This window comes from Oculina patagonica, chromosome 13, assembly GCF_052425735.1.
Source record: "Oculina patagonica isolate OP01 chromosome 13, crgOcupat, whole genome shotgun sequence".
Classification (NCBI taxonomy): domain Eukaryota; kingdom Metazoa; phylum Cnidaria; class Anthozoa; order Scleractinia; family Oculinidae; genus Oculina; species Oculina patagonica.
Genome location: NC_135770.1, coordinates 24,925,954 through 24,940,717, shown reverse-complemented (window position 1 = coordinate 24,940,717; position 14,764 = coordinate 24,925,954). Strand labels below are relative to the sequence as shown.

Genomic DNA, 14,764 nt, shown 5'->3' with positions numbered 1-14,764 from the left:
GCGGGCAACATTGCACTGTTACCCTCTGACGTCATAGATTTTCCAATGTTGCCCGCTCAAAGACTTTTGGCGGGAAACAGTTTTTAGATGTCATGTGACCTCTGTTTCGTCGGTGAACGAAATTAAGTGCATTTATTAACATCATAATCACTAATTAACTCGCTTACGTCATAGTCGTTAATTAAGATCCAAACGGAAAGATCAAACGCCGGCTCAGACGCTTTCCCTGCCGTTAAAGCTCGTAGTGAAGCCATCGGGTAACTATCTTTGTGAATGTATTGAATACTTGTAAGCTAATCATTAACCATCTAACTATCGTTACTGTCAGGTTTCGAAAGACTTTGTGTTACCGACACTGATGAATAAACAGAGAGTCCTTTGAAAACTTTGGCTGGTCACTTTATCTGCGGCAGAGGAAACATTCGAAACCCGCATACTTCATCGTCCGGACCAGGATGGCAGAAGAAGCCAAGAGTATCAGACGATCGGCGAAAGCACGATTCACACGCAAACGGAACGAACTTCTGAAGTCGATCGCTGACAGAAGAGGTATCGAAGTCGTAGAACTCAACTTCGCTCAGCTTACCGAGGCGTGGGCCATTCTAGAAGGTAAGCACGACATTTACGTAATGCATCTCACAGATGAAGAGGCAGAAGCCACAGACAGCTGGATCACCGAACTTCAAGACCTGTTCGTCCAGGCAACAGCCTTGAAAATAGACTACGTAAATGATATCGGGGTTTCAGAAGCCAGAGCGCGCGCCGAAGAGAATCGCGAAGAATCGAACAGAAAGGAGCGCGAGCAGATACAAAGGGCGGCGGAACAAGCCTTTGTGAAGAGAGAAACTGCGCGCGCGATATTCGACACTTTATGTGATAGTACTGCACATACCTTAGAGGGCGAAAGGATCTCGGTTTCGCTCATGAAGAAGCTCCAGAGCCAATTGGGGGATACATTTAGCCAATGCAAAATGGCCCATGACAAGCTACTTGAATTGTTGGACAGGCAATCAGCAGAAACGGAAATAAAATGGATTGCAATCGTTCAAAGCAAATACAACGAACTTGTAGAACAACTGGAGAATCACATCGATGCTGACGAAAACAAGGATTCCAACCCAACTGGAGGAGATTTCAAGGTCAAACAAGCTGCCTGTGCAACCTCGACCAATCTACACTTGGAAAAAATCCGAATGCCTCGATTTGAGGGAGAGCTAAGAGAGTATCCTCAGTTCAAGAGTGACTTTCAAAAGCAAGTCATGCCGCATTTAACGAGAGATACGGCACCCTACACTCTGCGATCTTGTCTGGGCAAAGAACCCCTGGCGAGAGTGAAAAGTGTGGGCGATGACATCGAAGAAATGTGGAAGAGGTTAGACGAAATCTATGGAGACCCGACCAAAGTCGCTGACGCGATAATAAACGATATTAGACGAGTCAAGGCTGTTCAAGAAGGGGAAAACAAGCGATTTGTTGAACTTGTCAACATCATTGAAGATGGCCACAGGGACCTGAGGAGGCTTGGATTAGAGAGTGAAATAACGACGACAAGCTCGGTCGGCATCATCGAGAGGAAACTGCCAACCGACATAAGAAAGGAATGGGCAAAACTGCTAAGTTCGGAACCCAGTCCAGTCGACAGAACCAACAAATTTCCAAGCCTTCTCCAGTTTCTGCTAACACAAAAGCGCGCCATTGAATATGACAGCGCCGAACTCAGAATCTCCAGCGCGCCGATCGCGAAAGTATTTACCCACTACGCCGCCGCAACGGGGAATAAGGATCACCAAAGACCCGGAACCTTCAGCAAATGCGTGTTCCACGACAACGCAGAGCATTTCACAAGTGAATGAAAACTCTACTTGTCCAAGCCAGTAGGAGAGAGGATCAAGATGCTGAGGGAGAAAGGAGCGTGTTGGTCCTGCTTGAGGTATGGATATCGGTTACGCAATTGCAAGAAAGCAAAGGAATGCGGCGTAAGCAACTGCAAGAAGAAACATCATGTAACATTACACGAGAGGGAAGTCAGTAGCAGCTCTGCACCTTCAAATGCCGCACCCACTCCAGCCCCATCGAACGCATGTACCAGCCTTCCTGGAGACAGGTGCCTCCTCCAACTGCAAAGAATCCGAACCCCAAGAGGATTTGTCAACGTCATGTGGGACAATGCATCGTCTTTGAGCTTTATAACGAACAATAAGGCAAAGGCTGAAAGACTTCACGGCACCCCGTTGGAGCTCACCCTTGTTAAGGTTGGCGCGGATGAGGAGAAGATATCATCCAGAAAATACCAGCTCCCACTAATTGACGTCCAAGGAAAACGAATCCTTTTCGAAGTATACGGGATCGAGAAAATAACGTTATAGCTCTTTTGATGGATTTGATCAATGCTTCTGATATCCCGTTTTGCCAAGGGGCATCGGCGGGGATGAACTCCCACTGGAAACCCTCAGTTACTCCAAATTCGTTAAGATCTTGCCAGTTCCAGCTCTTGGTCATCTTCTGCAATTCCTGATTAGCCGCTACCAGCTGCGGTCCGTTATCAGAGTAAAGTTTAGCTGGATAACCTCCAGTGATACGAATCTTCGTAAAACAAGCAGAAATTTCTCCGTACTGTAGTCAGGAGCCAGATCCACGTGTACCGCTCTTGTGCTCATACAGTTAAACAACACTCCATAGCATTTTCCTGTGGTCCGCTTCTTTACTTCATCTCGTACCTTGAAGGGTCCAAACAAATCTATAGCGGTGTTGTGCCAAGGTGGAGATGGCTTAAGTCTCTCTTGGGGTAGGTTTCCCATTGTTTGCTCGCTCGGATTAGCATCTAGTATCCTGCATGTCATACAATTGAACTTGATGGATTTTACCATGTTGTGTACCTTGGGTATCCAGAAGCGGGTGCGAATTTTACTGACTGTCGTCGCTACTCCGTGATGTCCTCTACGGTGTATGTATTCCGCGTAGAGTCGCGTAAAATGGTGTCCATAGGGTAGTAGGATTATTTCGCTTTTATCGTAGCTCATCTCAACCCATTCTCGAGCTCGGTTTCCGACCACGATTGTTCCATCTTCTCGCACCCTTGGACTGAGCCGTTTGAATCTCCCCTTTTGGATGGCTGGATGAATAAGTTTCTGACAGTCTTGAATCCAAAATCTTTCCGCGTCACTTATGTCAGAAGGAGTTAATGGTCGGACTGCGCTTTTAAGTGGTGGCTTAGGATCGTGCTTATACATGGCAAGCACTCTTCCTGTCACCCGCAACAATCTTGTATAGCCGGAATACTTGTGGATATTCATCCTTCCTGCTAGGGTGTCTACGATCTTAGCATCTGCCACCATCGTCGTTTTCAGTTTATCAGGTAACTCCTGCGTTATGGACACTTTGCTGATTGGCCATTGAGATTCCGGTAGCTGTAGAAAGCTAGGGCCTCTCTGCCAAGCACTGTCGTGGTCAATTTCTTTCGACGTCTTTCCGCGAGTTATCCAGTCAGCGATATTATGTTTACTCTCAATCCAATACCAATCTTTAGGGTCCGTCCCCTCTTGGATTTCTCCTACACGTGTGGCGGCGAAGGAGTTAAAGCCATACGATTGCTTCTGGATCATGCCGTATACTATCTGCGAATCGACGATGTGGTAGAATTTTGAGAACTGGTATCGAGATTCTCTTTGGAGGAAAGTCTTAAGCCTTTTGCTCAAGACTGTAGCACACAGCTCAACTCGATCTATCGATACTTTCTTGTTCGGGGCAAGGCGATTCTTTGACATTATCAATCTGCTGTCATATTTCCCTTCTGGTAGGCTCCACCGCGCGTATGCGCAGGCGCCATACGAGTTGTCCGACCCGTCGCTAAATATTATGAGCACTGGTTGATGCGAAGCTACATTCGTCACGTGGGACAATGCATCGTCTTTGAGCTTTATAACGAACAATAAGGCAAAGGCTGAAAGACTTCACGGCACCCCGTTGGAGCTCACCCTTGTTAAGGTTGGCGCGGATGAGGAGAAGATATCATCCAGAAAATACCAGCTCCCACTAATTGACGTCCAAGGAAAACGAATCCTTTTCGAAGTATACGGGATCGAGAAAATAACATCTAATATTCAAAGCGTCAACGTGGACAACATATCGCATCTCTTCAGCGTCCCCAGCGACGACATTCAGAGACCTACGGGAACTGTCGATGTCTTAATTGGATATGAATATGCAGGATTCCATCCGGAAAAAGAACAGAGCGCAGAACATCTTTTACTATTAAGGAATTGGTTTGGACGCTGCATCGGGAGAACCCACCCTTCCATCAGAGAAATGACGGAACGACCTAAACTTGACAAGGTTCATCATACCAGAAATGTTAAGATAGACGACTTCTACAACGTAGAGCAGTTGGGAGTTGAGTGCACGCCACGATGTGGAGGATGTAAATGCGGAAAGTGTCCGCCCGGCGGGAAGGATTACACCCTCAAAGAAGAAAGGGAGTTGCAGTTGATCGAAGGAAAACTTCAATTCAGTGAGGAAGAGAATGCTTGGGTAACAGAGTACCCTTGGATCAAAGATCCGTACTTGCTACCAAACAACAGAAGGGCCGCGTTTGGAAGACTCGTCTCCACTGAACGACGGCTCGGGCGGAATCCCCAGCATGCGAAAGTTTATCAACAGCAGATAGAAGACATGATTGAAAGAGGAGTCGCCAGAAAGTTAACTAAAGAAGAACTTGACTCATATGAGGGTCCGATCCATTACATCTCTCACCATGATGTTTTAAAACCAGATTCAAAATCTACCCCAGTAAGGATTGTATTCAACAGCAGCGCGAATTACATGGGTCATGTGTTGAACGACTACTGGGCAAAGGGACCAGACCTCTTGAACAATCTTCTAGGGATCCTTATAAGGTTCCGAGAGAATGAAGTAGCCTTTATCGGTGACGTCAGGAAGATGTACCATACAGTTAAAACGAAGACCGTAGAACAGCATACGCACCGCTTTCTCTGGCGAGACATGGATTGTTTCAGAGACCCTGATACCTATGTTATACAACGCGTCTCGTTTGGGGACAAACCATCAGGTACGATAGCAACTGTTGCAATGAGAAAAACAGCTGAGATGGGAAGTAACGATTATCCCCAAGCCGCAAAGATCATAATCCATAACTCGTACATGGACGACATCATAGACAGTGTTAAAGACGAAAGCGAAGCGAATCGATTTACCAGCGAGATCGAAAAGTTGCTAAATAAAGGCGGATTCAAGATTAAAGGTTGGTCGTTGTCAAACGACCCCATGACGTGTGAGAAATCCGTGTCACTCGATGAAATCGCTACGTCCACAGAAAAGGTACTAGGAGTTTTCTGGAGTCCAATTAAAGACCAACTCCAATTCAAAGTCAACCTAACATTTTCCACAAAGACACCGGACGGAAAAAATCCTGCCCTGCAAGACGATAAAATGCCGACAAAACTAACCAAGTGAATGATATTGTCGCAAATCAATAGAGTATATGATCCAATGGGACTCGCCGCCCCCTTTACGGTTAGGGCCAAGATCCTGATGAGACAATTATGGACAAGTGAAGAGAAACTAGACTGGGACGACCCCATCCCCGAGAAATATATGCGCGAATGGATTACGTTTTTCAGAGACCTCCGCGGGATGGATAGAGTAATGTTCCCAAGATGCCTAAAGCCATCGAATGTAGCTTCGCATCAACCAGTGCTCATAATATTTAGCGACGGGTCGGACAACTCGTATGGCGCCTGCGCATACGCGCGGTGGAGCCTACCAGAAGGGAAATATGACAGCAGATTGATAATGTCAAAGAATCGCCTTGCCCCGAACAAGAAAATATTGATAGATCGAGTTGAGCTGTGTGCTGCAGTCTTGAGCAAAAGGTTTAAGACTTTAACACTGTCTATGATGTCGTTCATGTACGCGTTATGGATTATGATCTTTGCGGCTTGGGGATAATCGTTACTTCCCATCTCAGCTGTTTTTCTCATTGCATTGATCAAATCCATCAAAAGAGCTATAACGTTAGCAATCGGAGAAAACGTGCTTACTTTTTCCGAGCTTCAAACTATATACTTTGAAGCCGCTAATCTCGTTAACGAAAGACCTATAGGAAGGCACCCCACGACGACTGATGACGGAGCATACCTGTGCCCAAACGACCTTTTGCTCGGGAGATCCACCCCAAGAGTGCCAAGCGGCCCATTCAGAGAGAGTGCAAATCCTCGTCATCGTTTCGAATTCGTGCAAAACATTGTCAATGGGTTTTGGAAAAGATGGACGCGCGACTTCTTCCCCAGCTTACTAGTCCGCCAAAAGTGGCACACCTCACATCGCAACGTGAAAGTTGGAGACATCGTCTTGATACAGGATTCAAATCAGATCCGGGGAAACTGGAAACTTGGACGAGTCACCAAAGCTCATGAAAGCAAAGATGGGAAAGTACGAAAAGTTGAAGTTCAGTACAAGAACCCAAAGCCAAATGAACCGGTGAGGACATACGCTGGTCGGGGATTCGTAACCGTGGAACGGCCTGTTCAACTTCTTGTAATCGTCGTTCCGGTGGACCACGCCCAAGCGAACAATAAGGACGAGACAAAATAAAGCAAATCAAAGAACTCGATAAACTTACAATGACTTTACAAATAACTCGATAGACTTACAATGACTTTACCTTTTAATGATAGTGGGCGACTTAGCCTAAAGACTATAACAAGAGAGGGGGGAGTGTTTCGTCGGTGAACGAAATTAAGTGCATTTATTAACATCATAATCACTAATTAACTCGCTTACGTCATAGTCGTTAATTAAGATCCAAACGGAAAGATCAAACGCCGGCTCAGACGCTTTCCCTGCCGTTAAAGCTCGTAGTGAAGCCATCGGGTAACTATCTTTGTGAATGTATTGAATACTTGTAAGCTAATCATTAACCATCTAACTATCGTTACTGTCAGGTTTCGAAAGACTTTGTGTTACCGACACTGATGAATAAACAGAGAGTCCTTTGAAAACTTTGGCTGGTCACTTTATCTGCGGCAGAGGAAACAACCTCGAAGTAGCCAATAAGAGCACGCGCTGTTGGGAAAACAATTCCAGCTATATAACAAATGCACGTTTATGCTGGTTTCCCCGATTATTTAATGTGCATGCCCAATCTTGCGCACTGGTTTTGGGGGATGCCTAAGGGCATCCCTAGTTGTTTTCAGGGTGCGTGTGTATTTCCCTTGGGAGTGAGGATAATTGGATTAACAACCGAAATAACCAATAACAGCATCATATATTGGTCCCTTGGGTGTTGGGCAAACCGGTTTTGGCAAGGTTAAATTGCGAGGAATTGAGGAAAACAGGTTTTGATGCATAAGACAATTGCAAGGAAATTAGTCAAATGCATGAGCTCGAGGATAACTGGTTTTGCAAGGTGATTGATCGATTGTTTCTATTTTCGTGTTCAGCTATCTCCGCGTGTAAAACAAAAGCACTTTAGTTGGTTTCAATAAACCCGGGAATAAACCGCCCGAGCTAGCTAACATCTAAATTTTTCAGTTACAGTTGGACTCTAATTCCTCATATCGTTAGAGCGACTGGCGGAAATACGTTGGCTATGTCAATATGATAAGCAAAAGCGAATTATTATGGTATTTTCCTTCGTGAAAGCTAAAATTCCTTGCCGGTTCCGTCAAATGTCTACGCGTTCAGTGCGTTGCTTATTAAATGAGCTGAATCAGTTACATGCGGCTTACTTTTCCCAATTATATTTAATCAATACAGTACTGCATGTATCTTAAAATTTAAACAAAGTTTTATCAACAAAAAAGTGTTTATTTGAGTTAAGTGGTAAAAAATACTCGTGAATTGAGACGTTCTTCGCCACTTTTGTGTCTTACGTGATTTCTGTTAAAATTTATTTAACAATTAAACACGCAAAGAGCTCGCTTTATATTTTTCGCCAATACATCGCTTTATTCGAACTTAAAAGCATTGTAGTCGCCAAAAAAATTTAATAATTTTTGGTGTTGATGAGGATTATCTTTCCGATATTTGAAGAACATGGAAAACGAGTTTGTTTGCCTTCAGTAAAACGTGTCGACATTGTGCTTACGAGCGTTCTTTTGTTTGGATAGTAGACCATGCTGTGTAAATAGTTCACATCAATCCAAAACAATTCCGTTTCTTTTATGAGGAAAATAACCAAAAACAGCAACGCGACGTTTCTCTCGATCCTTATTTTAAAAGTAACTTTTTCATAATGCACCGTTCTTTCTCTTAAAATGATGCTCGGAAACATCAAAGGAAAAAAATTCTGCGGAATAGTAAATTTCAATAATATTATCCAATATTACAAACTTTCAAAATGCTTCCCGAGAAACAATTCGTTTTCCATTGAAGGAGGTTGCCACTCGCCCACAGGTCGCCATATTTAACAAATAGATTTCATTTTGCCGTGCGTCTGTGCAGTAATAGATCACAGATGACGTCAAAATGTGGTATGAACAGAGAAGTGGCCCACGAGGCGCTAGCCGAGTGGGTCACTGATGTTCATACCACATTTTGACGTCTTCTGTGATCTATTATTGAACAGACGCGCGGCAAAATGAAATCTATTTGTTTTATATAATACCACAAGACTTTAGCACACTTCAGTGTGAGCAATGCCGCCGTACCGATGAGCTAAGTTGTTTTGATTTCACTTTTAAGTTTTCGTTAACACGAAGCACTGTTAATCCGATTGAATAAACAGAAAAATGGTCAATTGAAAGTCAATGAAAACACTAATAATAATTCACTGTCTTCTTCAAGCTTGTTTCGCCCAGTTAAATGCTTCAAAAGGTGAACGATGCTTGGCGTATTGTTTCTCACTGAAGATTTGTAATTAAGCTGAACTTTTTTGCTTTAGTGAGGCCCCGCAAGTTTGAAAAACTTTGCCGACAACTCTGATTTGGACTATGAACTCTGATCACGCGCGCGAGTCACACCACCGCGTGACGTCATCTATGCGTCTGTACTCTGATAGATCATAAGTAAGAACCAATCAAAATGCGCGTAGAATTCAGGTTATATAAATATAAATAAATAAAGTGGACAACCAATTCCAAGAAATTGCCCCGAATTAAAGTCTTTTGTCGATCTTATTCTTTTTTCGCTCCTAGCGAGGAGTGCCGAGATCGAGACATGCACTTTTCGCGAGGGACAAAAAGAGGGAGGCTTATGAGGTTCTGCACCGTATTACTCCCCTTTAGTGTGTTTTAAAGGCACCTTGAATTAATTAATTGAGATGTCGTTCATGTTTGCGGCCCCTTACTGTTCTCAGTTTTAAAATACTTTTCCTGAACTATATCAGTGACGGGAACACTTTGGCGGGTAACGTCTTCAGCTGTTGCATTTATCATAAAAAATACTATAACGGAACTCTGCCGACCAATGCAAGCAACGGTTTATCATAAACCATAAAGAATCTTTACGGCATCCCCATTTGTTGCTACTTTTCCAGAAACAAATCTACTTGTCTGGGTTATTCTTTGCTTGAGAAGAAATGAACCATTATAGACTATTATAGATGGCTACGCTCTTTATGCATTTTGCGAATTTGAATATTAAAGAATTTAATCCCAATTCAACCAACCAACTATTTCAAAAAAATTTTTCCTATATTAATTTCAGCCACGTCAAAATCTTCTAAAGCATGTAAATGCCTTTTTGTTAGTTGGCAATAAATTTGTTTCTTGTGATTCTTAGCTGACTGTGAATTCAAAGAAAAATACCTTAGCCAAAAATAATCATCCCTAAGATGTTTCAAAGACAGAAAAACTCTTTTTTGCTGTCATTTGACAAATGTTTTCTCGGAAGATTCTGGAAACAACTAGTCATGTATGAAGTTCTGCAGATTTATTGGGGAATCTTCTTTCACTAGAGTATCTTGGGCAATTTCTCAATTTTGATTTCGGGGAATACTTCGCTTAATGAGCTGTCTCTTTATTTGGCATTTTTTGGGATCTGCAACTTGGGAGTCATCAACAATTATCGTCATCAATAATTTTGATATTTTTTTGATGTCAAGGTAAATAATCGCTGTCTTGTTTTTATCGCAGGTAATTGAGATCCAGAAATAAGTCTGACTTGATCTGATCATTCAGGGGTTTGATACAAGTACTTATCATTGCGCTTGTCCCGATGTACAGTGTCCAATTTATAACACAGTCAGTCACAGCATGATTTATTCCCATCACCGTCCTTTTATTTGTTTTACAACACTGTTTTATTCCTCAAGATCTAACTACAACAATTGGGTTAATCAGTTAACTACAGCGCTCTTTAGACAGAAAATCGTTCTTTGAATAAAATGCTTGCAAAGGGCATGGAGACAGTTTTTATCACTGCACCAAGATATAACCCATGGCTTTGATGTGTTTGTCTCCATTATCTGGCGAGTGTGTTGCGTCGTTTCCACACGTGTTGGAGTCATCATGTCTCCCTCCAGTACCAAACCCGAGTCTGGAATCACAGGTGTGGCAGTCATTTTCTTGGTTACCAAGGATACCGATCCTTGCTTTACTCAGGTCACTTACAGAAGCCATGACATTAAAGCCTTCCTTGTTACAGTTCTTCTGCAGTGAGGCCTGTGAACCAATCAGCGTCTTCCACGTGTTACGACCCAGTGAGGTGGCGCGGTATTTTCCATCAGCGATCAGTGAGTACAGAGAGTTGGCCTGCTTGTTGATGACAATGAATTTGTTCTGATGGCCGATCTTCATTCCAAGACAGATCTTGGAGAAGGGTGTGTTCCAGTAGGTCGGTAACTTGGTCTCTTGGAAGTCAAACCCAGTCTTGCCTCCTGGAAGGTTAAAAGCATTTCTATCGCTCCAAAAGTGAGAATTGTAGTGAAAGGTTGACTGAAAGGAAAAAAGACAAAAGCCAGCGTTTTAGAACCTTGTCAACTGTTGTAATCTTAAACGAAACATGCATTTAATTTGTCAAACGCGGAATGGGGTAATATGGGAGGGTTAAACCACAGTCTTTGCTTTTGTCACTTATTATACCTTTTGGCCATTAGTTTTCATGACCAGTGTCCATCCTCCACCTCCGCATGCGCCCATACCATGGCTGGTCATGTGACAATACACAGAGATCTTCCCACTGTTGGTCTCCAGCGAGTACGCCTTGTTTCCTCGTGACCTGATGAATGAAATGAAATATTCTAGACAAGCAAAGCCATTTTCTTTAATAATTTGCATATCAACTCCGAGTGAAAGTTACCTATTTCTTGTAAGTTAAAAGCCAAACATTATTAAATTAAAGCAAAATACTGAACTTCGCAAGAAACTTATGCCAATTCAGCGAAATTTCCAGCGCGTCTCAAGGCCTAACCTGGTGCCAGCGACATATCTACCAGGACATCTTAGACCGAGCAAAATTTAAGAAACGTTCCGTTCCCGATTAAAGGCCAGAATAAAGGCAAAAAGCAATCACTGATATGCAGTTTCGTTTTCTTTTATTACATCTCTGTCATCTACGTCGATCAGAAAAAAGCGATTTCTCATCTTCCGTTCTGTGACTTATTTTTTACTTCCATACTGGCAGCTTAACGCGGGACATAAAAAATATAAACTTCAATGCTGATGACAGAAACCATTTTACTTACTGGTGATTCTGGTAAATATCCCTGCACGAGGTGAAATATGGACCTGTGTGTGAGAACATTGCAATTCAGTTAAACATATAAGCGAGTCACTGAGACGATGATAAAAAGAAAACGATCAAACAGCTTTATTTTATACCTGGCGGATTACCGACATTCAAGGCACTAGCAATAGCTTTGACATCGGCTTCAACATTGCTAAGCTTTTTTTCAAAAGATTTGATGACCACCTCGCAATTGTCATTAGATGCTCCCATGACGGTGAACATAAAAAGGACCTCTATCAAGGCGAGCGCGCAAACCCACCAGTACATCTTCAGTTCGTTAAACCTTCGATCTTTAAACCAAGCTGAGCGCTTTACGGCTAATAGACTAAAACTAAGCTCTGAGTTTACTACGTACACATAGACATTTTGTAAACAGAAAGCGAAAACTTTCTGGATGACCCCAAGCGCCCAATCATGGTTCTTCTATTCTATTTGATTTATAATCATTTTCGTTTGTTGGCTTAATGAGTTTTTTGACAATATGACTATCATTTTGATAAAATAAACCGTATCACATTCAGCTTCGGCTCGCTATTATGAAAGTTTACCAATTTTTACTCTGCTGTACTCATTTAGGGGTTATTTTCTGCTTTCACTAGTCCGTTTTTAATTAGCGGAAGTGAGAAAACGAAACGTCATTTGTCTCAGTATTTGCATTCGATCATTTCATGAGTTAAAAAATCTTCGTTTGAATGCTGCGGCTTATTGTTGCAAAGAGAGCCTCAATTTACATTCTTTGTTTAAGGCAGGTGTACAATACCAAATTTATATTAAAAAATACTAAACGGAAAACTTTCTTTTTACAATAACAAAGTAAATCCTTGCACGCTGATTAACTAATATTTATCATCAATAAAAGTAAAAGCGTTGGCGTTGGCGTAATAAGTATGCTGCCAAACTGTCAGTTTTTTAGCCAATGAAATTCTTTTAAGTGTTGCCAGGGGCCAATGAGAAGGCGAAAAAAGTAAATGACAACAGTTGCAGACTGATTGCCTCAGCTTGAATAAAATTTCGGAACTTTCTTTCTTTTTTAAAAGTTTTCTGTGTTTTCTCTGTATTCACCTTTTTGCCGGTTTTTAATTTTTAAAAACAAATTGACGTTAAGTTTTTGCGTCTGACCCTCTTTTTATTAAAAAAAAATGCGTCAATACATTGTCAACGTTTGTTGTGTCGCAACACTTTGACAATGTTCTGACGCTATTTAAAATCAATAAGAGGGCAGACACATAAAAAACTGACGTCAATTTGTTAACGTGAATATCGAGTCGGTATGGTCTCACAAGGAGTTAGTAATAAAATCTATGACCAGTGAAGTCATCAGCAGGAACAAACTGTCACACAATCTCATCTGATTTTCATTTCTTTGTTGACTTACTTAAACTTTTGTATCGTCATTTACCGAAGGTTATTGATTGGTTTAAATTAGCAAACTGTTTCTCCGGTACCGTAGCTTCAGAGGATTGCAAACAAAAAAAAAAGTGTTTTTAGCGCTTTGCCGGGATAAACTTGAACGTTTTGCAAACGATGAAGTAAATTGTTGCAAACATGACAAATGAAGAAGGCACTCGTGCATTTTGACTTAAGCACGAGACCGTAAGCGCGTGGTGTCCACGAAGACGATACGTAGCATTAAACAACGAGCGGTTCTGCACGGAGAGTGTGAAGTCGTCGAGTTTTAGTTAATGGCAGCAATAAAATCGCAGCTTGGCGAAATTAGGTAATAAATGCTTACGCACAAGTAACAAACTACATTTACTACTTAAACAGGATAGCCCGATAACAAGAAATGGCCAATGTAAAAAAAAACCTTAAAAAAATATCAAAGCACAAAAGACAAAAAAATCTTATAGAGGAGACTACTCAGTTAATAAACGATTCATCTGGTTGAAGTATAAGCGATATTTTCGTTATCCAAGAAGTCAAAAGTCCATTTCAAACTTGTCCATAGTACATTTTAAAGGGACTATTTCACGGATTTTTGAACCGCCAAAATTTATATTTCTGACGCAGGAAACCTAAAAATAATAGTCCATAGCTATTAAAAATTTCTTTATTAAAGCACTGAAACTGTTTATGAGCATCTTTGGCTGCGGATGGCTCGGATGGAAACGGATTGCAATTTGAAAAAGTTAGGAAAACGTTTTCAAGTTGTTTCCGCGCGTCTTCGACTATTTATAGGGGTAGCTTGATTTCTATCCGCAAATTAAGGTTATATATTCCTTTAAATGTTCAAACATAATGTTTATTTAGAGTTAAGTTGCCTACCACTAATTTCAGAACAGTTTAGACCAAAAATCTGCGAAATCCCCGTGACATGGTCCCTTTAATATCAAGTGCGACATTGAAGGAGTCCAAGTTGCACTCAACAAACGACTCTAAGTCTTCATTGCTTTAAATCCATTACTGCGTTCTTTCTCGTCAGTCAAGTCTACCTTGTAATCATTCCCCGGCCTTGCAATTAGCGTGGCTCAAAACAGCTTCTTGTATTTTTCGGCAACTCAACTTTGACGAATCAATCTTACGACTCTTTTTCGGTTGACGCAACAGTTGTGGTATTAAACAGATGCCTAATCAGACTCCTAAGAGCTCTGGGGCCGAGAATGATTTAAGATGTATCTGGGTTATTGTTTTGCTTAAAAATAAATGGGCCATTACAAACCATTATAGATGCTTACGCTCTTAATTTTTGTACTTTGCAAGTTTGAATAATTAAGAATTAAACAAAAATTCAGCTAAGTTACTTCTAGTTGGATAAAAAAAAACTAGAAAGGCAAATACCTAAATGTTCAAATCCGTTTAATATTTCAAATTTTGTTGGAATATGCGAGCATATAATTTTTTGCCTTTCTTTCGCTATACTTCAGCCACATTAAAATCTTCTAAAGCATGTAAATTTCTTTTGTTAGTTTGCAATACATTTGTTTCTTGTGTTTCATAGTTGACCGAGAATTCAAAGAAAAATACCCTGGCCAAAAATAGTCATTTCTAAGTTGGAAATTTCATTTCCAAACTGCTTCAACGGCATCAAAATTCCTTTTGGCTGTGATTTGACAAATACTTTCTCTTAATACTGTGGAAA

At 41.5% G+C, this 14,764-nt stretch overlaps 2 protein-coding genes across 2 annotated transcripts; both read right to left on the bottom strand.

Annotated features, from left to right (window-relative positions):
- Positions 1-2,522: 2,522 nt before the first annotated feature.
- LOC144637054 (uncharacterized) lies at positions 2,523-3,764 on the bottom strand. The gene has a single exon (XM_078496222.1). It carries the CDS (start codon positions 3,762-3,764, stop codon positions 2,523-2,525), a length of 1,242 nt encoding a protein of 413 aa, XP_078352348.1.
- A 6,451-nt stretch (positions 3,765-10,215) lies between these two features.
- Positions 10,216-12,064, bottom strand: LOC144634879 (putative skeletal organic matrix protein 5). Its single transcript, XM_078493924.1, has 4 exons — positions 11,778-12,064; positions 11,642-11,684; positions 11,040-11,175; positions 10,216-10,892 (listed from the first exon to the last, which is right to left on the bottom strand). Exons 1-4 carry the CDS (start codon positions 11,950-11,952, stop codon positions 10,374-10,376), a joined length of 873 nt encoding a protein of 290 aa, XP_078350050.1. The 5' UTR covers positions 11,953-12,064; the 3' UTR covers positions 10,216-10,373.
- Between the last annotated feature and the right edge of the window lie 2,700 nt (positions 12,065-14,764).

Coding starts and splice junctions, on each gene's coding strand:
- LOC144634879 (XM_078493924.1), bottom strand. CDS start 11,952: ATGTACTGGTGGGTTTGCGCGCTCGCCTTGATAGAGGTCCTTTTTATG. Junction 11,685..11,777: donor GAATGTCGGTAATCCGCCAG/GTATAAAATAAA, acceptor TCTCACACACAG/GTCCATATTTCACCTCGTGC. Junction 11,176..11,641: donor GATATTTACCAGAATCACCA/GTAAGTAAAATG, acceptor TTCATTCATCAG/GTCACGAGGAAACAAGGCGT.
- LOC144637054 (XM_078496222.1), bottom strand. CDS start 3,764: ATGTCAAAGAATCGCCTTGCCCCGAACAAGAAAGTATCGATAGATCGA.